This window comes from Megachile rotundata, chromosome 16, assembly GCF_050947335.1.
Source record: "Megachile rotundata isolate GNS110a chromosome 16, iyMegRotu1, whole genome shotgun sequence".
NCBI classification, from domain to species: Eukaryota; Metazoa; Arthropoda; class Insecta; order Hymenoptera; family Megachilidae; genus Megachile; species Megachile rotundata.
The window spans coordinates 10,508,556-10,534,121 of NC_134998.1; the positions used below are offsets into that span (position 1 = coordinate 10,508,556).

The 25,566-nt window shown below is 38.0% G+C and overlaps 1 protein-coding gene and 1 long non-coding RNA gene across 9 annotated transcripts; one reads left to right on the forward strand and one right to left on the reverse strand.

Moving 5' to 3' along the window:
* Positions 1-190: 190 nt before the first annotated feature.
* Positions 191-24,405, reverse strand: Galphaq (G protein alpha q subunit). 8 transcript variants are annotated; one of them, XR_013041024.1, is made up of 10 exons: positions 22,533-24,399; positions 8,029-8,213; positions 7,810-7,964; positions 6,180-6,308; positions 5,420-5,549; positions 5,190-5,343; positions 4,800-4,907; positions 3,778-3,885; positions 2,081-2,366; positions 191-1,951 (listed from the first exon to the last, which is right to left on the reverse strand). XR_013041024.1 is itself a non-coding variant. In XM_076541365.1 (9 exons), exons 1-9 carry the CDS (start codon positions 22,648-22,650, stop codon positions 2,284-2,286), a joined length of 1,191 nt encoding a protein of 396 aa, XP_076397480.1. In that variant the 5' UTR covers positions 22,651-24,405; the 3' UTR covers positions 191-2,283. The 8 variants fall into 8 exon arrangements, 5 of the variants coding, with proteins under 5 accessions (XP_076397480.1, XP_076397477.1, XP_076397478.1 ...); XR_013041025.1 differs by lacking the exon at positions 3,778-3,885 and adding an exon at positions 2,470-3,492 and having other exon boundaries at positions 191-2,366; XR_013041026.1 differs by lacking the exons at positions 3,778-3,885; positions 6,180-6,308 and adding exons at positions 2,470-3,492; positions 7,026-7,154 and having other exon boundaries at positions 191-2,366; positions 22,533-22,752.
* Positions 19,488-21,112, forward strand: LOC105662288 (uncharacterized). The gene is made up of 3 exons (XR_013041027.1): positions 19,488-19,876; positions 19,966-20,142; positions 20,487-21,112. It is a non-coding gene; the product is annotated as an uncharacterized LOC105662288 (long non-coding RNA).
* Positions 24,406-25,566: the final 1,161 nt, after the last annotated feature.

Here is a 25,566-nt window from a genome sequence, read left to right on the forward strand (position 1 = left end):
AATTAATATAAAATTACAATAGAAATATATGAACATAATTTTTTCAAGGTGAAAGCAAAAGGTAACTTAATTAAACATGGTTTTGTAAGAGATGATAGAAAATAGGATTAAGGATTAGTGTCTGAAGTGAGAGATCATTAACATATTCAGAGGTGAACTTACGAGGTGAATGTTGTAGGATGCACCAATGTTACTGTCACAAACTGTGTTTATTTTTATCATTAATGTGTATTATTTATTATAAATAAGTTAGAAACATTGATTTCATTTTGGGCTTGGTAGGTGTTTACATATTATACACACAAAAAGAATACCCAACATATTATGCTTTCAGAAAAGTGTATACTTTTGACAAAAAATGGTTTACAAATGAACTATAGCCACAAATTTGCGCGTCATTCGCTCGTTTTTTTTTCGATTCAGGCGAAAGAAAGCCTGTTTGTCTCAACCAATTTTCTATCTTCTATTAAAATGTTTCACACACGCTGCACACGCATCGCACATTAACATTCTTACACGCATACACACTCACACGCACACACAGACACGCGCGCTACCATTCTTTTTTTTTTTTTCATTACCACCGTTTTTGCACTTCCAGTTACATATTTATTTCTTCTCCTTCGCTATCAGTCGTTCGCTTGAATCTCACGCACACACTCCCACTGGAAACCAAGCAATATTAATATTAATTTTTAATATTATTATTATTTTTATCGTTATTATTACTAATATTATTATTATTATTTATTATTATTATTATTATTCAATATTATTTGTTATTATCTCTTAATATTATATTTTATCCAATGTATTTATATATTTTTTTTCTTTCATATAAAGTCAGTGTTTCAACCACAGTAGGTATGACACATGCTGCCCAGTGTGCGTGCAGTGTCAGCAAGATCAGAGTTGGACGTTTAGGTTGTACAAGTCCAAACGTCGCACTCTACATTTATCAATCTGTCTAACACCGTAAAGAGTTTATAGTGCAAGTATTCCCTCGATCCATACGGTGCAGTTTGTACCACCTTCCTGTAAACGTTCTCGCTCGATAGAACATCAAAAGGTGGTAGAAACGATAGACGTTAGGGAATACGAGCAGTTGGGCAGCGCGCTAGCCGGCATGAGCGAGCGCAGGCAGTGAGCAGTTCATACATACGTACACTGTTAATGTGGATACAATGCGGGCCAGGAACATACATGTCCCTTGCAACACGATGCTGTGCCAACAAGCGAGGACTGGATGAAACAAAAGCCACCGTTTACGATTAAAAAGGGTTTGTGCTGTTCTTAATCGTAATCAGGAAAATTATGATTGTATGGCATGAAATCGCAGTCCTCGCCATTCTGTGCACAGCTTACGAGGACAATCGGTAACAGAAGAAATTCTGCCACCTCACGTCTCCTAATTACCTAAATGTCCCATCAAACGGATGTTTCCTAAAAGGTTATTGATATCGAAGGGTGATAAACTTCTCTTCTTCGCTGATTTCATGTTGCACCCCCCTCCCTCCTCCCCCCTCCCCCATTTTCTTTCTGGCGCTACCCTATGTTTCAGTTTATATTTAATTTATAACAATATCTTTACGATGAATTATGAATTTGAGTCGCATGCAGAAAAAACTTTTATTCGCTTCTGGCACAGATAAAAAAACACTTTGGCTTTTGCATCTAAGAAAGGATTGCAATAAAAACACCACACTAGTAAATGGCACTAGAATTGCTCTCACTTGTGTCACTGACTACTTTGTGATTAAAAAGCGTTTGTCCTTCTTCATCTTTAGTTTCTTGCTGAGATCTCTCAATTTGAGATAAACACTTGGACAGACATTTGTATGGCATGGCTGCACTCTATCTTATACGTTTATTTATATGTTGCATCGTGGTATTTTGTTATATAAAAATCAGATGATTACGCAGTCAGCCAGGCATGATTGACTAAACTAATCTATAAAAAGGTAACAAATTCAACAAATAGAGTACGAAACTAAATCAATTTGTTGGTATTGACAGTGAAAAGGTTAGGAAAGAACGTATAACGCTCAGATTTAGGTCCATATTTGTTCATCGCTGTTACCTCCGTCATAAAATTTTACTAATCAGTTGGTACACTTGTAATGGAGCAGCGAACGTTACGCTGATGGCACCACAAAATTACTGTTTACTTTCCGCCTTTATCTCATCTCTTCTCCATTTGTAACTTGACAGTGTCCACACTAATACCTTGGTCAGGGTATAAGAAAAATTGTTAAATCCATCTTGAGTGTTATATATTGTCGTCTAAACCAAATTGTACTCTTTTAAGTTAGACTGGAGAATGGTGTCTTTCACTGCTGCAAATACAAATCTGATGTTTTCGGTATCTGTAAAATGAAAAGCATATTTTAACATCATATTAATCAATAGCACTACACATAATAAGTGCACAAGCATATGTTAGTAATCTTATTAAAAGAACACACTTACCCTTAATAACAGAATCAGAATGAATTGAACACATGCAACATGCAAGTTCTTTGTGTAAAATTGACAACAACAACATATAATGCAATGTAGTTTATTTTATAAGAATCATTAAAAGAATCAGTTGTATAACAGCATATTTACATTGAGTAACTAAAGCACATAAACTGATGACAATTTTACTTATCTTTGTAATTATTAAAGTGATACAAGTTACAATTAATTGCAGAGATTTTATAAAATCTGTATAAAAGGAAAAGAAATTCTATGCAAGGCAATTAGTTCAAATTATTTGTAATTTTGCTGAAATATCAGATGTCCTTGGAGAAGGAGATATGTAAGTTCCATACCCGCACAAATGTGAAATATTATACTATTTGTTCATATTTTTAACTGTGCTTTATTAAACAAAATAAATCAAACAGATCTATTGGTAAAAGAATATATTGTTAAAAGTTTCCTAAGCAGAGCAAAGTCACAGTTTGATCAAATTTAGAGATTCAAAAATTGTGGAGTAACATCAAACTGTATTGCAAACAAATATGGTTTGTATTATCCATGCATTGAAACTTTGTGCAGACTATAATGATGCAGTACTCCTTCCAAACAACATTAATTGAACTAATAAAACTATTTCATTAGATTGATAATGTTAGTGAAATTAAACAACTGTTGCTTGCATTTTTCCCCTTTACTTTTCTCTGATCATGACAAATGGTTTCATTAGAAATGATTATGTATGAGTAAGATTACATAGGGGAAAAAAGATTGGCAGTCTTAATATTTGCACAGGAAATAAGCTAATTCAGTTTTACTGTTTGATTAAACATAAACAATGGTGTTATAAAAATATGTGTAAGCTTGCAACAAAAAAGAATACAATGCATGTAACGTTATACACAAAGATCACATATATAAATTCCAAACATTGTCCAGAATCATATTAGGCAAGATTGAATTCCTTAAGTGCACTTTGCATGATCGTATCTTTGACAGCACAGAATACAAGCTTGATATTTTCCGTATCTGATGAATAATCCCATAAACGCAGCATGCAATGGTAAACCACATATAAGTGTAAAAAAATAATTCATGTCGACCATGAAAAATCAACACATTAGAATGTATGTACATAATTATTTACAAGTTTCAAACATTCTATTAATTGATTTTTCTATAATGAGTATCATAAAAGTTACACACCTTTAGCTGGGAAATACAGGCAACATGCAGATTACTTTATACAACATATACATAATATTAGAAAAGCAAAAATAAAGTGCACATTAGCATCAAATACTGGCAATCTACCTGTGGCACACGTAAAATGTGAATAAATGATCTTCTCAGAGTCTGGATTCAAGTCGACAAACATCCTTAAAATGAATTCTCTAGCAGTCGAGGCATTTCTTTGTGGGCCTGTGAAATATACAAAGCAAGCATATGAATTGACATTACCTTAATGCATACTCACTCAAAAGCGCATACAATAAGTGTTTCTTTATAACAATTATAAATTGTCAGTGGGACATTATTTTAGGATTTGATTAATTTGTATGCCAGTTATACTGTACAGTTACCTACAAAGATATGTTCTTACATTATTTAAGAAACAAAAGAAAAAAAATTCCTTCTCATCTGTTTTATCCAATCAATACTATCCTTGTTATCTAAATCCAATAGATGTTGAAGGACGTATTATCGAATTAGATTCTATTAACTCTCAAAGAAACCTTTAAATAAAGCTTTACCAATCAAATAAATACCTTATATAAGCATGATACATTTTATTAGATTACGGTGCATATATTTTGAACGTGATAGCATGGTTCTGAGTAAACTAAAAAGATCTGGCTATATCTAACAAATTGATTCACAACTGTAAATCCACAGTATTATCCTGAATCAAACTAATTATTGTATATTCTACAACTCTGTTCTACTTTTCAAGCTAAGCCTTCTTCATACTTAGTTTTTTGGTTTCAAACAAAAACCAAACCTGCTCGAGTGCAAGTTAGACTTCTTTTAATTAAGGATAAGTATAAATGAGTGAAGTGATATCCCATCTGCTATACTTTCTCCTCAACTAAGCGAAGCTTAAGTTGCACAAACTTATCATAGATTATATTATAGAGTTTTATATACACTGAACAATGGTATCACCCCTATACCCCATCAATTCCTTCAACTGTTTCTATAGTAGGGGAAGGGTTAAGCTTTAAGAAAGCAATTACAACTTCTCAAGTCATAATTACTGGGTCAAGTTTTTACTGGAAAATTTTCTACAAAACATCTATGATATCTCTGCCAGGATGTGTTGTACTTAAACAGACCTGTCGCACACGTGAAGTGAGAGTAGCACATGCGGTCAGGATCAGGATTCGTACTAAGATACACCTTTAAGATGAATTCCCTGGCCGGTACATCTTGCTGTTTAGGGCCTATACCATAAAACTTATTCATTTACTAATAATAAAACGAATAATATACTCCAACAAAACAATACAAAATAAATAGAAAACTTGATCCCCTAAACAATCATTGATACTTTTATATTAGGAGTCAGAATGCACCTCAATTATCTGATAAAAAGACATAAATATCTTCTGATAACTACAATCACTTTGAAGACTGTTAACTTGCAAATTCAATTAATTTATAATACTAATACAGTGTCATCTTCATTAATCATGAAAGTAAATGTGGTATTATAATGTACTCACCATCATATTCAGGGAAATAGTCAACAAGATGGGAATACATAATCTTCTCTTCAAGCAGATCTTTTTTATTTAGGAACAGAATGACAGAGGAGTGTTGAAACCAAGGATATGTGATGATTGTTTTGAACAGTGCCTTACTTTCTTCCATTCGATTCTGAAAATTAATAATAGCAATTGTTAATACCATTTAATCTATAATAAAAAAGCATTAATATCATGTTGATATTTACCTCGTTTTCCGACTCAAACAAAATTTGATCGTATTCACTTAAGGCTACTAAGAAGATTATAGAAGTAACATTTTCGAAACAGTGAATCCACTTTCTTCTTTCTGATCTCTGTCCACCAACATCTACCATCCTGTAAAGTATATTGTTTAGTACATAGCAATATGTCAAAACACTTTTCTACGCACCAATAAACAACTTACAATTACCAAATGCAATTTACAAATAATTTCTACTACTATCTCACATATTAGCATTTAAACTACTGAAATAGTTACTGTTTAATTTAGTAAAGTATCTACAATACTTGTAACTATAATTGCATGGGGAACATGCAAGCAAAAAGCTACTCCAAGCAAAAGAAGAGTATACATTTGAAGGGGAAAAAATGATAGGAAAATACAACAAAACCTCACGTTATAAGTAGCAAATGTATTTTCAAAAATATTTCTTAATACCCGCATATAATAATGTTCAAGAGAGTATACGATTGAATCATGCCAAGTATAAATAAAGAACACTATGATGGCCTAATTAGTAATTAAATGAAAGAAAAGAGAATTGAGCAACGCTAGGCAATACTTGTAATAAAGCTGCAGAACCTGGCACCCCCCGTAAACAAAATTCTAGTTAATAAATAAAAAATCTAGTAAATAAATATGTAAGTACTTTAGTATCTTTAATCAATTACTCCAAGTTAGTAGTAAGGTAACTACTGATCACTAACAGTAGAACTAAGTTGAAGTAATAAGTGTGTTAGTACCTAAATATGATGGAGTCCAAATCAAACGGATATTCTATAATGCCAGTTGTGGGAGCTCGAGCCCGAAGAATGTCTTGTTCGGTAGGAAGGAAGTCGGGCTTTTCGATACGTTCTAGATCACTAAGATAACTGCAAAACAAACAAAGCCACATTCTGGTAGTGTGCATGCCATGCATGTATTATAAGCGATTAACAGGAGAGGGGGCAATGGTAAATATAGTGAAACAGAGTTCACACATGAGCGTCGGCCTCTGTCTGGAAGAATTTTCGATAATTAAAGGTTCATTGATTCTGTTGTTCCATTGATTTGCTCTCGTGGCGATAGTAACTCACCTTTGGACAGAATGAAAACTCCCAATAAAAAAAGAGAACTATTTAGTCTGAAAGCGAAAGGTTCAATGGAATGTGCATTTCATAACTATGAAACCAATTAAAACTTTCCTAGTTTCAAATCACATAGTTACATTTTGTAGTAGATTGTTGTAGATACATCACATGGAAGATGAATAGTATGTTTTAAGAAAATCAATCTTTATGATACAGTAGACTCTCCTTATTATTCCCATGGACATAGATAATAAAGCCATCTTATGAACGGCAATATAAAGAGTCAGTTGTACATTTGTGAGAATTAAATAGTTTTATGGTTTTCCAGTTATGACACGCAACAGTAGCAAAAAGGCAGCAAAGGAAGACAAAGAGAAAGATGGAGTGACGAGTTTCATGCACGGAGTTGGTGAAGTTGGTGAATAACAGAGTATGCAGACACGATGCAGAAAGAATCCGATGTAAGTAGATCACAGGCACAGGCAGCTTCTTCCTTTCTTTGCAACGACGGAGACGTACCTAAATCGGATCTCTTCCAAGTCAAAAGGATATTCAATTATACCGGTAGTGGGCACTCTCACGCGAAGAATGTCCTGTTCTGTGGGGAGGTAGTCTGGTGCCGCGACTCGATCTATCTCCATTAAGTAACTGAAACATCATATTCTCAATACCTGATACGCAAGAGGAAGCACAGCACGTTCCCAAAAACGAAGCTACGCAAAAAGTATGATGAGTGTGTGTGACTGAAACTTCAGACCGTGTGAACACTTTGCATTCGAAATTTACATATTAACATTTATTTTTCATTTTTTAATTTTCAGATCCCGCAAACCAATAGTAGAGAGAAACACATGAGAAGGAAAATGTTTATTTCAGTATTGAATGAATACATCTTTCGAGTGCAAAGGATCAACAGTATGGGAGTTTATATCAGGGACCATATTGGAATTGATGTAAAAGAAATATAAGTTAACACCGGTGAGCATGGATGACTTCCCTAGAGAAAATGGCGTGGAGGCCTTACTCGTTATTCGTCTCTGTCCTTTGATTAATATTCCACCATGTATTTCAGATGAAACACACTTGATAAAAGTTCAAAGTTAAAATTTATTTCATTAGATCAATTAAAATAAATGGTGGAATTCCCAACACCATTTTCCCTAGACACGTGCATCATGCTTTCCAGTGTGCAGTGCGGTGCACTGTAGAGTTCCGGCAGAAAAATGACGTCTTGCTTTTCCATCGCCATTTTCCCTATGGAAGTCTATAGTGCTTATCCATTCCATACATCACCGTAACTTACTATTTAGCGGAATCTGTGAGCTGATATTCTCGCCTGCGATCGTAACACTCTTGGATCCCGGCGTCTGCCCACAAATCCTTGATTGCTTCTACGTATGGACTCTCGAACGTTGTAACCGTTTCGAAATCCACGCTCCGCACGAGTTCTGCCTTTTCCTACGATTGAAAAAAAAGCATTAGATTAGCACGTTCGATGATAAAACAAGATTAAAGTACTTACTATATTCGAAGAGTCTCCGTACTGGATCTTGAGGAGGTCCATGGCTCGGATCATGGACTGCATGGCCATGAAAATGTTTTGATAGACGAGTTTGATGAACCCCCTCTTGTCGTCGTCCGAGTATCCGGAACCGTGGATGATTCTCATCTGTTTGATGAAGGTGGATTTGCCGGATTCACCAGTACCTACAACCATAATTAACACCATCGTTATTTACCGTGTCGTTTACTACGTCTTATAAGAAGACGTAATGCATCGAAACAAAATTTACAATCTCGTTATATCCTAGCAGAAACTATACCCAAAACTCGTTCGAAAATAAAAAGAGTCCACCTCTATATGAACAGTAACACCGAATACGAATATTCTCGTGTTTTGGTCGCACCGAAATTGTCAATTAATAAAACGCGATGCTCGTATAACAAGGAACGTTCGGTAATTAATACGTGAATTTAATTATTCATTTGCAGCTGTAACTCGTTGTTAACTGCTTCGTTGCCAGCAGCGCGAATTAGCAGCGTAGGTAATTAACACTTCGAAACGCGACCGAATGTTTCTATTTGTTCAGAAAGGGAAACGGATCCAACGCGTGACGATATAACGCTTGAATACACAATGCATGGTGATATAACGTGTGGTAATATTATGAGTAATATAATGCGTGGTTATACTACGCATGGCGATAAAACCCATTAATGTATAACTTGTGGCGATATAACTCGAGAAATTGCAGCATATAGTTACGCTGTGTGTGAATATAAAATTTATGGCAATATAATTCGAGAGTTTCTTTACGTAGTGATATAATGTGAGGATAGTAACATATGATATGACATATGGTGATATAACGCGAGGATACCAGCATATTGCGATATAACGCGAGGATTTCCAACACGTGGCAATATAACGCGAGGATTTCCAACACGTGGCAATATAACGCGAGGATTTCCAACGCGTGGCGATATAACGCGAGGATATCCAACGCGTGGTGATAGAACGCGAGAATTTCCAACGCGTGGTGATATAACGCGAGGATTTCCAACACGTGGCGATATAACGCGAGGATTTCCAACGCGTGGCGATATAACGCAAGGATATCCAACACGTGGCGATATAACGCAAGGATATCCAACGCATGATGATATAACGCGAGAATTTCCAACGCGCGGCGATATAACGCGAGATTGTATAAAAATTTGTGGTCTTCGAAATCTAGAGACGTACAGTTCGAGAAAAAAGGAATTGAAACTAGCATAATCTAGTAAGAAACAAATTAATCGAGTATATAATAATAATGCGTTTATAACCGAGTATCCCCCGTCCCAACTAATACAATTTCTTTCCTTCTTTCTCGCTAATAATAACACCGACATTAAATAGGTTGCAAGCCGATTAATTCGACCCTTATCGGATCATACGCTCGGAAGTGTGCAAATTAATTTTTTCCGCAACGAGTCTCGCTCGTCACATAATCAATTTGATAATCCATGGAATTACTCGTCGCTTACAAATTGTCCGAACGTTTCTTTCGTTAAATCAGGAATTACGGAATTCCGGAGAGGAACGATTATAATAGAACATCGGTCACGAACTTACGTCAAACGTGCCGAACGTGTGTCACGTACGAAAATTTTTCCGACACGTCAGTGATATGCAGGTCGCATTAAGGACGATTAAGAATTATTCGAATTTTTTCTTCCACAAAATTATTTTATAACGGAGTAATCGAATGATATGAAAATTGTACAGTAATAAAATATTAGAACGAAGAACTAGGATAGAAAAAAATATACATAGTGCATACATGTATATAACACACCCTTATATATATACATATTTATAGACTAGCCACTTATAGTAAATAATGATCGATTTCAAAACCTATACGCTTAACACAATTTGATGGCATAAAACTAGTAATGTATAGAAAATGGTTTTCAATACGTAGCTTTTCTTTTTTTCATATAAAAGAAAATCTATAATTACGGTATTATATAAAACGTGCAAAGGGTTAAGTATGAATAAGATATCGATTATTTATTAATAATCGATAGCTCTATCTCTAAAAGTAGATTATTGAAAGATTCATTCTTGGTATGCTAAATATTCTTCAAGTTTTAACGCTTGCATTGCTTCTATAACTTAGTGGAGTGATATAAATTGCTAAGTTTTCCAATTCCCTAGTTCCAACATTTCAAGATTCCACTCTTCGAGTGTTCAAATTCCCTAGATTCAAAAAATTTCAAGATTCCACTCTCCGAATGTTGAAATTCCCTAGTTCCAAAATTTCAAGATTCCACTCTCCGAGTGTCCAAATTCCCTAGTTCCAAAATCTCAAGATTCCACTCTCCCAGTGTCCAAACTCCCTAGTTCCAAAATTTCAAGATTCCACTCTCCCAGTGTCCAAACTCCCTAGTTCCAAAATTTCAAGATTCCACTCTCCGAGTGTCCAAATTCCCTAGTTCCAAAATTTCAAGATTCCACTCTCCCAGTGTCCAAATTCTCTTGTTCCAAAATTTCAAGATTCCACTCTTCGAGTGCCCAAATTCCCTAGTTCCAACATTTCTAGATTCCACTCTTCGAGTGTCCAAACTCCTTAGTTCCAAAATTTCAAGATTCCACTCTCCAAATATCCAAATTCCCTAGATCCAAAACCCCATACCCCAGTAGTCCAAACACCCAGACATTCAAATTCCCAAAATCCCCAAATTTCCAAATCTGCAAACTTCCCATAGAACCACGTGATTTCGCCTACTTTAAGACCATCTCCCTTGAGCTCCCCTTCGTCGCCATTTCCCTAAGCCGATACCGCCATCTTCCCAAAATCCTTTCTCCGCCGTCGTGCATTGACAATACGCGAATTGCGTGTACGTCGAACGGCGATATAGTAGCGTTAATACGGTATAGTAGCACCGGCAACGAAACACGGCTAAAAGATGGAGCGATGACAAAAGAGGATGCGCAGGTGGTACACACGAACGGGCACCCGCTTGCGCGCGCTAGCTCGAAAGAGGGGAAGGGGAATGCGGAGGAGAGGGGATACGGCGCCAACGTCGCCCTCGTGAAATCATGAATGAAAACGAGCGAACGGCCAGCCAGCACTACTGTGTGCTATCTTACCACTACAGCCACACACGAATTTCCTCTCGTCTCCCTTTCGGATACTTATACACAAATATACATGTGCAAACACATATATCCATCGGTGTGCTCTCTTTTGTACGGTAGCGCTGTTCCGTCTTTTGTACGCGTCCTTGAGAAAAGACGAATCTCTGTTAACACGCCCTCATGTTACAGTATGCACAACGTAACGCTCCGGGAAGGGCAATTTGTATGGCGGCGTGAATGGCAGGCGTGGATCATTTTAAGAGGTTTATTTAGGCACGTATCTCATTAACCACGCGGAAACTGAGATTATTACGGGGAGGGAAATGAAACTGCAGAGGGACGTAGCAGGAATTAGCTAGGGATATTTGCATCTCCACAGGAATTAACATGAAGCTTTATATGGATGTTGAAATTTTTGAATTTGTAAATTATCGACTTTCTAATTGTCTATTCTTTACTGTCAATTTGTTTAAACTTGTTTGTCAACTTCTTTAAATTCGTTTATTGTCAATTTGTTTAAATTTGTTTATTGTCAATTAGCCTAAATTTTCTAATTATGTATTTGTCTAATTTCCAAGTTGTCAAGTTAAAAATTAATGAATGTGAACTTGACAATTTCTGTCAGAGTATAATTCCGAGTAATGGAACGCCTCCACCAAGTCCTCAGCCCAAGTCTACCTAGGGAACCCTAGCCCAGTAGCAGCCTACGGTCTACCTGTAGACTCCACAGGTACTGGAAGCCTACGTAGCGATTTTTCCTTGCTTTTCCTCTCGACTGGTTTCTCCTCAAATTCGATTACGTGGAGAATGCCGGCGCTGAACGACTTACCACGGAAAGAAGCGGCAAGGGTCGAATGGGGACACAGAAAGTAAGTACGACGGAAGAACCTCGCTGCCCCGCCCACAACTTCGTTCATTCATTAACTTGTTTGCTCGTATAGCTAGCTTGCTTGTTCACATTTGCCGCCTTCACTCTTTTTCCATCACTATTCTGATCAGTGTACGAGGCTCCTCTTAGGATATGGACACAATCTATACATTTTTAAATCTAACAGATGTTTGTAATATTTTTTAGTACTGATGGGGAGTTAGAAATTTAGGAACAGAACAGGAACATCCCTACAAATATAAAAATATCAGTAAAAGTATCAAATACACAGATGATCTAAATCAGCAAATGTAGAATGATGGTACAAAAATAAAAAAGTTAACAAGATTAATTTTGTACAGTATAAAAAGAATGTAACCTGCAACCCTCTTGAAGTCAATAGCCTTAGATGCTCCAATAACTAACAGCCACTAACTAAGATACCTAAATATCACAAGAATATCAGAAGAATACTAAATACCACAATTAATAGTATCAAAAATGGTAGATGCAAGAGACTATAACAGCATCAAAAATGGTAGGTGGAAGAGAGTAATTTACATGCACCGAAGAAGGAATGATTATTTCAAACGGTACTGTCAAATATGGTCGATAAGGGTTCATTTACATATATACAATCGTACTGTCCCGACGTCGTATCGTCACTGTAGTTTCCCCTCCTCGTGTCCATTCCCCTTATTCACTTATTCACTTTCACTTTCATTCGGTTATTCACTTTCTTTCGGAGGATGGACACGAAGAGGGGGCAGCCACGTTGACGGTACGATGACCATGTTGCGTACCAGACGCTCTTCATGGTCAGTCATGAAGATCACGTGCTTCCCTTACATTTCAAGGATATTCAAATCCACTATACTTCAGTTTACTATGACTTCAGGTAAGACTTTCGTGAATATCTCCCTTATTCTCAGTTTCAGGACAGAAGTGGTTATTAGGAAATTTGTAGATCAGGAAATTCTCTACAAGAAAGGTTCTATAGACTTTTACCGTAGGAGTAGCCATTTTGGTGTACGGTTATAAGTTTTTTAGCCCTACTTCTGACGAGAGGTCATGACTTCACAGAAGACTTTCGTGAATATCTCCCTTATTCTCAGTTTTAGGACAGAAGTGGTTATTAGGAAATTTGTAGATCAGGAAATTCTTTACAAGAAAGGTTCTATAGACTTTTACCGTAGGAGTAGCCATTTTCGTGTACGGTTATAACTTTTTTAACCCTACTTCTGACAAGAGGTCATGACATGACCCGCGGCTTTTTGACCTACGTCCAAACTGCAGAAAATGAGTCTAAAAGTGAGTGTAAGATAAATGTAAAAGTGTATGACAAAGTATAAAATATTAGACAAGGTTGTTGCAACCTAGGCTCTCCCTATCGAAACTAGGACTATAATTTACGTATAATTTGAACGTTACATCCGCGGGTTTGTACCCGTATGAACATGAACGGGATTTCAATTAGATGGACATCCAAATTACCCGTATTGTAAATAACATATCCGGGCTATCGAATTTTTACGCTGTACAAGTTACTCATGCTTGTAATACAATCTGCCAATGACTATCAACAATCTTTTGTTGCCATATAGTAAGAAATGTTACAGCAATGATCAGCCACACCATGCGGCGAGGAACAGGTCAGACTATCGGCCATTGATCCTTGGTTACATAGATGGTGTCTGGGGTGCCGCCATTTTTCGGTAAAAGCCGCGAAATTCAATTTTTAAATAACGTTGCATTCCAACTTGCACATATAAGTTATGAACAATAAATTCTGAAGTTTTATTATTTTATATCAATAATGTCTAACATATTTTTATACATATTCTTGCAGCAAATAAAAATAAATATAACAAATAATACATACGTAAATAAATCACACACTTGTTACTCTTTATACGTCTATCTATAATTTAAAAGTAAAAAGTCTGAAATTATATTAAATTGTAAGGTTTATTGTAAGGTAAAATTGTAAGAAGATAGAAAGAAAAGTTATTATTAATAATGAAATATTTCAAAAGTTAATAGAAGCTTGTAATTTGCAAATTAAATTTGGCGGCGAAGTGCGTGAAAAATGGCGTTCCACCTAACCTCGTTGACCATTTCGGGAGTGCGATTAGAGGGTGTACTCTTGGCTAGGCGGGTATCAAGAGCCGTAACTCACGGTGTGCGGAAGGTTTCCAGGGCGGTGGAAGCACCACCGTCGCCCTCGCCACCCCCGGCACTGGGGGTGGGTCGATAGATGCCAACGTGGAAACCAGAAGCGCTTTTCCCGTCCCAGCCGCAGCACCATCGCCTCCGGATACAGTGAGTCACAAAATTATTGCCACACCGTTCGCACGCCACGAGATGACTTCTCACGGGATAGCGAAAAGCTGTGATTGTTTTTCAAGCGTTGAACAATTATCTAACGTCCGTGACAACAAAACGGAAGCAAACTTTTTTCACCGGAATTTCTGCAACTCTTCTCGTGACGTGTAGCAGGAAGTTAACTGTTTCAGGATAGAATTTTTTGAATGGCGAATTTTTGTTAGAGCACTTTTCAATAAAGCAAAATAAAAAGGTTCAAAAGGTAAACTTGTGGGACGATTCTGAATGCACAATTATGACAATTGCAAATGTTTGATTTTAAAAGCAAATAAAAATTGTATGGATAAATAAAGACACTGAATTGTTCCCATAAACGGAGCCAACGAATCTGTATTCCGTTTTGAGATATGCTGCATTTTGTATTTAGAGAATTTATTCAAATGCAGCGATATAATTAGATATGCAATAAACTAAAACATATATGCGATTTATAAAAAACATATTCAGAGGACATTAACAAGTGAACTACAGAAAAGATTCACGTTACACTGCTGTGGCGACAAATCTGACTATATGGCAATATAGAGAGAGGTTTGATAGTTGAAGCTTTGTCGCTAAAGCAATTGAATCTTTTGATGCGATGTATAACAATGCAATATGTAGTAATTTAATGCGTAGAGAAATGCACATATGGAAATATATGACGAGTGGCAATATATAGCGAGTGAGGGTATACAGCACGTGGCAATATAATAAGTACTGAAATATAACGCGTAGCAATGTAACACGTATCAAATTGAAACGTGTGGCGATATATGGCGAGTGGCAATATATGGCGAGTGGCAATATATGGCAAGTGGCAATATATATCGAGTGGCGATATATGGCAAGTGGCAATATGTGGTAAGTGGCGATATATGGCGAGTGGCAATATATGTCGAGTGGCGATATATGGCGAGTGGCGATATATGGCGAGTGGCGATATATGGCGAGTGGCGATATATGGCGAGTGGCAATATATGGCAAGTGGCAATATATGTCGAGTGGCAATATATGGCAAGTGGCAATATATGTCGAGTGGCGATATATGGCGAGTGGCGATATATGGCGAGTGGCGATATATGGCGAGTGGCAATATATGGCAAGTGGCAATATATGTCGAGTGGCAATATATGGCAAGTGGCAATATATGTCGAGTGGCAATATATAGCGAGTGGCAATATATGGCAAGTGGCAATATATGGCGAGTGGCAATATATGTCGAGTGGCAATATATGTCGAGTGGCAATAAATGTCGAGTGGCAATATATAACGAGTGATCATATACAACACATACGAAACTAACTTACAATAATAAACAATTAATTCCCCAAAAATGAATATAATATAAGCTGCAGTATTCACGAAACATCTTAGAATTTCTAAAATTTCATGGCGAAATAACGAACTGTCACTATTTTCATGGCAAGCGATAACATTATCGCAACAGTTTAAACACGGTTGAATCATCGTTAGTACACACGTAGTACACGTATCAAACGTATGTGGTTTACTGACGATTATCAGTTTCAATGGTAAATAACAAACGAATGGTCAAACGATGGCTCTTGCTTGTTTTTAAACGAAGTTAAATGGTCAAGTTGACGAGTTGCTTTGAATTGGATGTATTATAACATTGACCGTAACCGATGACAATGCTATTGTCACGAGTGTGATGTAATGGTTGATCGACTTCGCGCGATTTACTATTGAATCGATGCGATGAGTTCAAGAACGGTACATTAGTTCAAGAACCACAAAATTCATTTATTTATCGAGCCACGAATTTCGAATTCTTGATGCGGTGATTTGGGAACTTGAGAGTTGAGAAATATTTAATTTGGAGAATTTTGGGATTTGGGGGATTTTTGGGACTTTTGGGATTTGGAAATTTTGAAATTTGGGAATTCTGGGATTTGAGGAATTTTGGGACTTTGGGAATTTTGGGATTTGGGGGATTTTGAGAATTTTGGGATTTGGGGAATTTTGGAATTTGGAAATTTGGAAATTTGGGAATTCTGGGACTTGGGGAATTTTGAGATTTGAGGGTTTAGGATTTGGGAATTCTGGGATTTGGGATATTTGGGATTTGGGAAATTTGGGATTTGGGAAATTTGGGATTTGGGAAATTTGGGATTTGGGAAATTTGGGATTTGGGAAATTTGGGATTTGGGGAATTTTGGGATTTGGAAATTTTGGGATTTGGAAATTCTGGAATTTGGGAAATTTGGAATTTGGGAAATTTGGGATTTGGGAAATTTGAGATTTGGGAAATTTGGGATTTGGGGAATTTTGGGATTTGGAAATTTTGGGATTTAGAAATTCTGGAATTTGGGAAATTTGGAATTTGAGAAATTTGGAATTTGAGAAATTTGGAATTTGGGAAATTTGGAATTTGGGAAATTTGGAATTTGGGAAATTTGGAATTTGGGAAATTTGGAATTTGAGAAATTTGGGATTTGAAAGTTCAGAATTTGGAAATTTTGGAATTCGAGAAATTTGGGAATCCAGCATAAATTCGTGAATTCAGTACCCATAATATTGAATGAAAGTTCGTTAACGAGTGTCGAAAGAAATGCACGAACATTTCCGGTGCCCACGTTGCCCTCGTTGCTGGCAGCCAGCGTGCTAAAATTAATTTCGTCGAAAGAAGAAAAAAGATTAAGATCATCGGAAGAAGAATTCAACAATGTCGATCAAAAAGCGGCATAACTTGACCGACACGAATATTCTCAACCAAACTAAAAATCTTCCTCTCCTACATGTAACATGGTTCGCTAAATTTAAATCCATTAAACGCACACTAAAATTTGATAGAATTACATAAAAGATTTCGAGGACGAAAAAAGCTGGCAGAATTAATTAACGAATTACTTATGAACATGCCTGCGTTCAAATTACATGCAAAATTTGCAACTTCTACCGGTTGCGTAATAATGTTGTAAATCAAGCAACAGATGCAGAATAGAAGACGATTAAATTTCCAGCACGCATAATCGTGCCGTCATGCGCTGAGAAAGTAAAAAAAGAATTTCGTATCAACATTTTTATTTATTCGACAATCGATCTGCGCAAATTCGATTAACGAAATTTGATCACTCGAGGATTCCACTTTATTCTTGATCATCAATTCAGGGTGTTGGAATCTTAAAAATATTTAACACACTCGAATAAATAATTAAAAATATTGTTTACTTAAAAAATATTAGAAGGCGTAGAAGGAATTCTACCTCTTCCTTTATCTGTCAACTTCATCTACGAGTCGTGAAAAAATGTAACTTAATTCTTTGTCTACAACCCAGAGATATAAAAAATGATGCAAAATGGCGGCGCAGCTTGAAACCTTGAACTTGATGCAGACTTTGCTGGAAGCCGTAAAAACTGCACTATGATCTGACATAAAAACGGTTGAAGTTTTTAATATCTTAAATGTGTCAGAGAAGTACGGATTCCGAGAAATATTTATAGATGGAAATAGTGAACGCAGAGAAAATTTTATTCTCCCTTTCGACATAGAGAATTGTGAAATCACTGATGAGACATTCAAAATTTCCGCCATCTTTTCAAATCAATTGCATTGTGGGAGTTCGTGCACCGACATTTTGCTGACTTTTTACATCTCTGAATTCGAAATGGAAGTTCAACAAGTGTAAGTTTTGTATATTTTATATTTTCTCAGAATTTTCTGCTTTGGAATATGGACAGATGCAGGTACAATTTTTTCTTAGCTTTCTCTTAAGTAACATGATCTGTTGGGATTTGGGGAATTTTGGGATTTGAGGGTTTAGGATTTGGAAATTCTAGGATTTGGGAAATTTGGAATTTGGGGAATTTGGGATTTGGGGAATTTGGGATTTGAGGAATTTGGGATTTGGGGAATTTGGGATTTGGGGAATTTGGGATTTGGGGAATTTGGGATTTGGGGAATTTGGGATTTGGGGAATTTGGGATTTGGGGAATTTGGGATTTGGGAAATTTGGAATTTGGGAAATTTGGGATTTGGAGAATTTAGGATTTGGGGAATTTGGGATTTGGGGAATTTGGGATTTGGGAAATTTGGGATTTGGGAAATTTGGGATTTGGGAAATTTGGAATTTGGGATATTTGGGATTTGGGAAATTTGGAATTTGGGAAATTTGGAATTTGGGAAATATGGGATTTGGGAAATTTGGGATTTGGGAAATTTGGAATTTGGGAATTTTGGGATTTGGAAAATTTGGAATTTGGGAAATTTGGGATTTGGGGAATTTCGGGATTTGAAAAATTTATTCATGACAGTAACCGCCATTTTGTACCATTTTCTACATCTTCAAATTGTAAATTATAGACAGTAGTACTTTTGTGCATATAAAAGTTATTTTAGGATTTTACCTATCAAGGTCTCAAACGTAACCTTTTAATCTACTTTACAATGAATGTCACACAATTGATAAGCGATACACAACGACACGGAAGCAACTGCAATCTTCAATGTCAGTACTTCCGGATCTGCGGGCACGTTCGATTAAGCTACTTTTGCATGAGAAAAAAATTCAATTCAAATTTACAAATTTCGGAGACACACAATTATGTGAAAAGAAATAGGTAAAATTATTTGAGAATAATCTGAATACTTTAATACATTCTTCCTGATAATCGTTTCTCGATGGCCAAGCATACTTTCGACCAATATAAATCGCATTAAATTCAGTTTAGAATGGTGATTACATATTCTAATCGCTCGGTTGTTATTTTTGGAAACACGTGACGATTAATTATTCATAAGGGATCCATTTATTTTTGGAATGTCACTTCTATAAAATTCTTTACATTTTTAGAGAAGCAAGTTAATACAAAAATTACAAGTATTTTAAATTCGAATATTTAAATAGTTATTGTATCTAAAATTTGGGTGAAATGTAACTATTTATAATTGAAGGTTACATACAATTCATGCATATACACATAAAATTAATATATAATATTAATTATTAAATATTAAAAAGAAATAGAACTTATAGTCCCTTCTATTCCTACCAAATATTATAAAAATGTATAATTAAAGTAGCTGCAACGATTAGTAAAAAAACAGCGTAGTTAACAATTCAAATTTCGCGGGAAGGATTTAGCCGAAAAATGGCGGCACCAATCAAAATCGATACCGTAATGTCGTGGCCGTGATTGGAGGATCTCTAGCGCGATGGAGTCCGACGAATTTCGAATGCGGTATGTAATGGACGAAAATGGGTTTGACGGAAAGTAGCGAGGAACGTTGGACGGTTTCCGTAAACAAAGCATATTACTTAGCGGATCGGAATGTCGGTCGGTTTTTCTTACGACCGTTTGTATTTCTAGTCTCGGGGTTTAGAGTAAGCGCAGAAATAAGTTTCAGGCATTAACTCGGACTCTGTTCTTCCGGCCACGGGGACGTGAGTTGCCTAGCGAGCATGGAATAATTTTCTCGGTCACATTCTCCCATAACACACTATTCATCGTGCACCGATTAAGTTCTTAACCTTCGACGGACCGGTATTACCATAAGAGTATCACACCAGGATATTCCACGCATTCTGTAAGTTCGAAATCAAGCCAAATTTGTGATCTTCCGTGTGTTTAAGGTTATGGGATTCCTCTGGAAAGTGGCCATATAGCGAGACAGAGAGAGGGGAACACGGAAACAGACGAACAAGGAAACTTTTCGAATTTGGAAATATTACCAAGTTTTCAAATCTGGTGATTTCAACTAGGAACAGATTGGAAATTCTGAAACTTTAATTACTTCAAATAATTACACGGTTTGCGCAATTGTTCCGCGCGAAATTGCTACACGTACAATTTCTATTCGCTATATCGTCACGTGTGGAAATGTCACGTGTGAATTTGTTACACATGCAACTGGCACGCGTTATATTACCCCACGTGCAATTACCAAACGCCGTATCGTCACGCGTTATATGACCAAATCATTCGGAAAGAATTCATTACAACGCCTAATAAAATATTCGAATCACTCTTGCAAATATATTTAAAAAAAAAAATACTTTCATTGTAAAATATTACAACGGATAAAAATTTTCATGATTGTAATATTTTACTTTAATTGTTAAAAAAGGAATAAAACCTTGTTAATAATTTACAGATTCACATACAAAAAAATTGCAATATAAAAAGTGCAAAGAGAGAGCTGATCTACGATGTTAATAATGAGGGATAGTAAATCTGTCGTCGATAAATGTCCAACTACTTTAGGTCATTATCTCGCGGAAACGTGTAGTTGGATAAAGCCATGTTTACTCGGACCAAACGAGAAGAGCTATCGCGTGTGTATACAAGTACGACAAACGAAATGATGCGTCAAAGTTCAGCGGGAAGAAGAAACAAGTAAGACGAGGAAGAAAAGCGGGGTTAAAGAGCTGGCAAACTCGAAAACTGCTTCGAGCACGTTTAGCTCGGGTTTCGTATCGCCGGAATGGCTAGGTGAACATGTATTTTGCGTGAATCACAAAGCCGTGAAAGTCTTGTGGAAACAATGCGCATAACAAGCCAGCGAAAAAAAAGTGTCACGACAAAGGGATCTGAAACACGACCATGGTTCGCGTTACCGATTCTGTTACACATTAGGGTACATGTACCATTTGTGGCCACTTTAACGATTTCCGTACCATTTACCGATATATGACCGAAAGAGAATCATGTTGTAAGTCATTTGAAAGCATTTTTAGGCAATGTACCTAACAATATAATTTAACATGACATGCACAATAATTATGTATTGACCCAACCTAACTGAATTTAATCTGCACTAATCTAGCAGACCTGAATAACCTGATCTAACTTACCAGTAATCTAATTTAACTTAAACCGATCTAACCAAATCTGACCTAACCTAAATTAATTTACTTAATCTACCCTAATTTTATCCTAGGATAAAACCTAACCTTGCAACACATGTTATACAAATATAATTATTCTTACTTGAAAATAGGTTATGTTAATTTAAATGTTCTAAGTAGAGTCTCATCGGACTAAACGATACTATCGATATATTGTCAGGTATCAATAACGTATCGATAGTGTATCGATAATCGATAGTAGCACCTCTATCCCCTATAGGTTGGCCCAGTTGCGTGGGTCATCCCCGTACACGTAAGATCAGCATGAACCTTTCGATAACTGTACTAATTTTAGAATCGACTTTGCCGTCTATCGTTCGAACCATTTACTCGCCGATAGCGTGGATTATCAACAGTTGCAGAGGCACACAATGAATTTTCTTCAACTTCGAACGAATTTTTCTCGCAACGCGTTGCAAACTTTGCAAGATTTCCACGGCACGAGCTGGAGAACGTTATAAAAACCGTATAACGGCGATAATCGTCTCGTACAGGAAAATCGATTCGCTCAATCGGCAGGCCACAAAGCAGCGATAATAATAACGCGGCTTTTAATATCTTAGCAATTTTCTAAAAACGTTCGCCGTGTCATTATGTGCCGTCGAGCTTGAGAAATCCGTGCGTGATCGTCAGCACGCGTACCTACAAATGGCGAGCACGGTTCGGTTTCCCCTAGGGAAAATGGCGACTTGGGGGAAACTGGACACCATAAGTCACTGACTTCTCATTCATATATTTGCCTACTTATACATTCGCAAGTAAGAAATTTCAGGATACAAGAATTTTAAAATCTAGGAATTTAGCAATTTTTGTATTCAGAAACTTTGGAATTTGAACATTTCTTTATGACTAAATGCATTTGTAGAATGTCGAGATATCAAGATTCGAAAATAAGGGATTTCGAAATTTGGGAACTCGGTAATGTATAAATTTGCAAATGAATGAACAATACAAGACTTTGAAGAGTTTCCAAATTCCTCAATTTAGTCTGTGAAGATCGAAGGTACCTTCCCCCACTCCTTGTCTAAAGAAAGCCACCATTGCACCCGACTGTACATACATACATAGTCAACCGGCTAGAAACACAGAGTATCGTGTAGTAGCGACTACACTTAAGAGCTGTCAAGCGCACGCCGGCTAGACTGGGTCAACTACACTACTCTGATCGGTCAAGTCTCGAACGCACGAAACGTGCATCACTTCGCGTACAGTGATCGAGACGAATCCGATTGTTGAAAAACGATTTTCGATCACCGAACATAACCAATACACATAATGACGTGAAAACTCACCCAAAAGTAGTAACTTGAGTTCCCGCCTGGCATCTCGCTTGTCCTTTCGTAGTTGCCGCTCGATCTCCTGATTGATTCGTTTCTGCTCCTTCGCCTCTTCCGACAGGCAGCACGCCATGGCTCAGGACGGCAGGATCCTTGACGGACGGAAGAGGAAGAGAGGAGAAAAACGAGTAGAAAGAGGTGGAAAAGAAGGACGAGGAGGAGGAGGAGGAGGAGAAGGATAGGGAGGAGGAAGGGAGGGAGGAGGGAGGAGGGGAAAGAGAGAGGGAACGAGCGATTTGCGGTAGTGGCGAGCGATTGCCGTGCGGCGAGTGTCGTCGTAGACGGCAGTTGGCTCGACGGCTCGGTATCGTCGTCGGGCCTCTTTATTACCTTGCTACCGGGAACGAGCGACGACGTCTCGTCGCCGTCCTCGTGGCTTTTTCCTTCTCTCGGCGTTGTTTTCTTTCCCTTCCCTCTTGGTCCTGGCCGAATCAACGAAATTCACCCGCAACCGTTCGCACCACCACCACTCTAACCACCGGTGTTCACCACCCGAGACACACTCGTACACGTACGACGAGAAGGACGACGCGCAACGTGGACGATTCGAGTTAAACGGATGCGGCTCCGGGATCTCCCCGTAATTCTCGACGACTTGTGCACACGCGGCGGCGACGACAGAGCACTCCTGGCAGGGCTCGACGACGCCAGCGACACATCAACACATGTACGCACACGCACCAACCTCGGCCGGTAGCTTGTCTCTCCTCCTCTCTCTGTCTCTCTATCTATCTGGTTTGCTTCTTTTCCTTTCCTTATTTTCCTTTTTCCTCTTCTTCTCGTCGATCCTCGTTCACGCTCGTTCAGCCCTTTCGATCTCCTTCGACGTTTCTGTTCCACGCACACACCGCGTTCTATCGTGAAACGCACTCGCGGAGGGACACGCGCGTACACGTTCTCGAGCCTCTTCGTCGCGGCGAATTTCCGCGAGGTCCGTTCCTCGGATCGAGATCTGAAGAGTTCCGAGCGAGCACTCCCGTCGAATCCCGATCGTCGGCCCCTGGGTCCCTCGCTGTGCCCGCGTACTACTCGCGAGAGAGCTCTCGTACGGCTCGTTCACTTGTTCACTCGGTCCCCGGCGCGGTTGGGTGTGGTAACCCACCGGTGCTCTGTCTCCTTCTACTTTCGTATGCTCTCTGTCTCTCCTTAGCTCTCTTTCTTTTTCGCCCCCTCCTCTATCTCTCTCTCTGTCTCTGTGTATCTTTCTCCTTTTCCGCTTTCTCTGTCGCTCCTCTGTCTTCCCTTCCTTTCTTTCTTCTTGGCTCGGTCGGTCTCTCTCGCTCGCTCGCACGCACACGCTTTTCGCTCTCTCGCTCTGGGCTATACCTCTTTTATATAGAAAGAGTACACGCAGCGAGATAGATTCACACTGAATATGCACCGTGTGCAGGCACACACACACACATACACGCACGCACCGCGAGCTGGCCCGCGGAGAACGTATGCAAAACGACGAACCCGATATCGCGAGGCAACGTAGACACGGAAACAACGAACCGGGAACGAGAGAATAGAAGACGATGACGAGGTCGTCTGCTGTTATTGCCGCCGCTGGCTGCACACGAGCGCCCACACCTTGAACGGAGCAACTCCTCCTGCGATTCGCGCCGCGCCCGCTCGGTACGCAGCCTTTTATCAACCCTCGGTCGCTCGAGAATCCTGTTAGACCAAACCAGATTGGCGAAGCCCCGACACACCGTAGGTCGTCGTATAGTGGTCTGTAGGCGCGGGGGCGCGCACGTGTCTGCTAACGAGATTAAAATCGGCGAGAAGGAGGAGGTGCGGCCGCCACCCGCCGGGGAGGAGGCACGGAGAACGTAATAGCGCCGCGGTGATTCGGATATAGGTTAGATTACGCTCTGTTAGACCGACCGATTCTGACGGATCGCAGCGACACGGCTGCCGCCGCCACCGTCGACGACGACGATGATACTACTACTTGTTAGGGTGCGTTTTGACTGGACGAGCTGGAACCGGACTCCACTGGAGCGAGAGCGTTCGCTCGCTCCTGCTCGTTTAGGATATATCGGATTGCTAACTAAGCCTTCGTCGGTGCTTTCTAATTTGAAAATTTGAAATTTCCATACAATTAGTCGAAACCTTTTACCTTGAAAATTTTCAAAATCTCATATTTCTATAGTTCTGAATTTCCATATTTCCAATTTGCCAAATTCTTACTTTTAAAATTCTAAATTGGTAAATTTTAGTATTTCTACAATTAAAAATTTTTAAGTTGTTCTAGGTACATTGAATTGAATCAAGTCAAACTAAATTGAATGGAAAACGACAAACGAGCATTTGATGAACAATCGAACTGCAAAGAATGCTCTACGTTTGTATTTTACCAAAGTGGGGGAAAATGAGCATTCGCTCGTTCAGTCAAAACACACCCTAAAACTTCACGTGTGCACTCTTTGACGCTGCTTGCATCTTCTTCCTTCTTTTGTCTCTCCGTTTTCTTCTCTTCTTCTACTACCGGTTAGTTTACCTAAACTTTCTACATTTTTCCTCTCTTTATTTTTAATAACATTTGATAGATTATGATAGTTATAGATACATAATATGTTTTGTATTGTTACTTCTGTTTTTTGAATTGTTTTTGTAATATAACAGTACCTGTACTGTGCAAGTGTTCACAAATGTAAATGAAAACTAATAAAGCTAAGTGTGTTTATGCAGATAAATATTGAAGTGGAGGAATTTAAAACATGGCATTTAATAAAGAGACAAAGTTACCTGTGACTCTTTTTTTAGTACCTCTGAAAATGATTTTGTATATCTGTAAATTATTGAAGTAGTGGTACTGCGTTGAATCTCAATATTTGGAAGAGATATTTTTACATAACTTTATTGTAATTTATTAAAAGGAAAGAATGAAAAATAAATAACTGGTTCATATTTCTACAATCTAGATTTCAGTGGCACGGTCAAACCTTGGCATCATTTCATAATGGGATTAGTGTCTTAATATAAGGTTTCACGAAGTCCA

What these genes read in the sequence shown, in the direction of transcription:
- Galphaq (XM_076541365.1), bottom strand. Translation starts at nt 22,650, where the DNA reads ATGGCGTGCTGCCTGTCGGAAGAGGCGAAGGAGCAGAAACGAATCAAT. An exon ending in ACGGAGACTCTTCGAATATA is followed by an intron (nt 7,965 to 8,028) that starts GTAAGTACTTTA and finishes TTTCAATCGTAG; the next exon opens with GAAAAGGCAGAACTCGTGCG. An exon ending in TTGGAAGAGATCCGATTTAG is followed by an intron (nt 6,309 to 7,025) that starts GTACGTCTCCGT and finishes TTTGTTTTGCAG; the next exon opens with TTATCTTAGTGATCTAGAAC.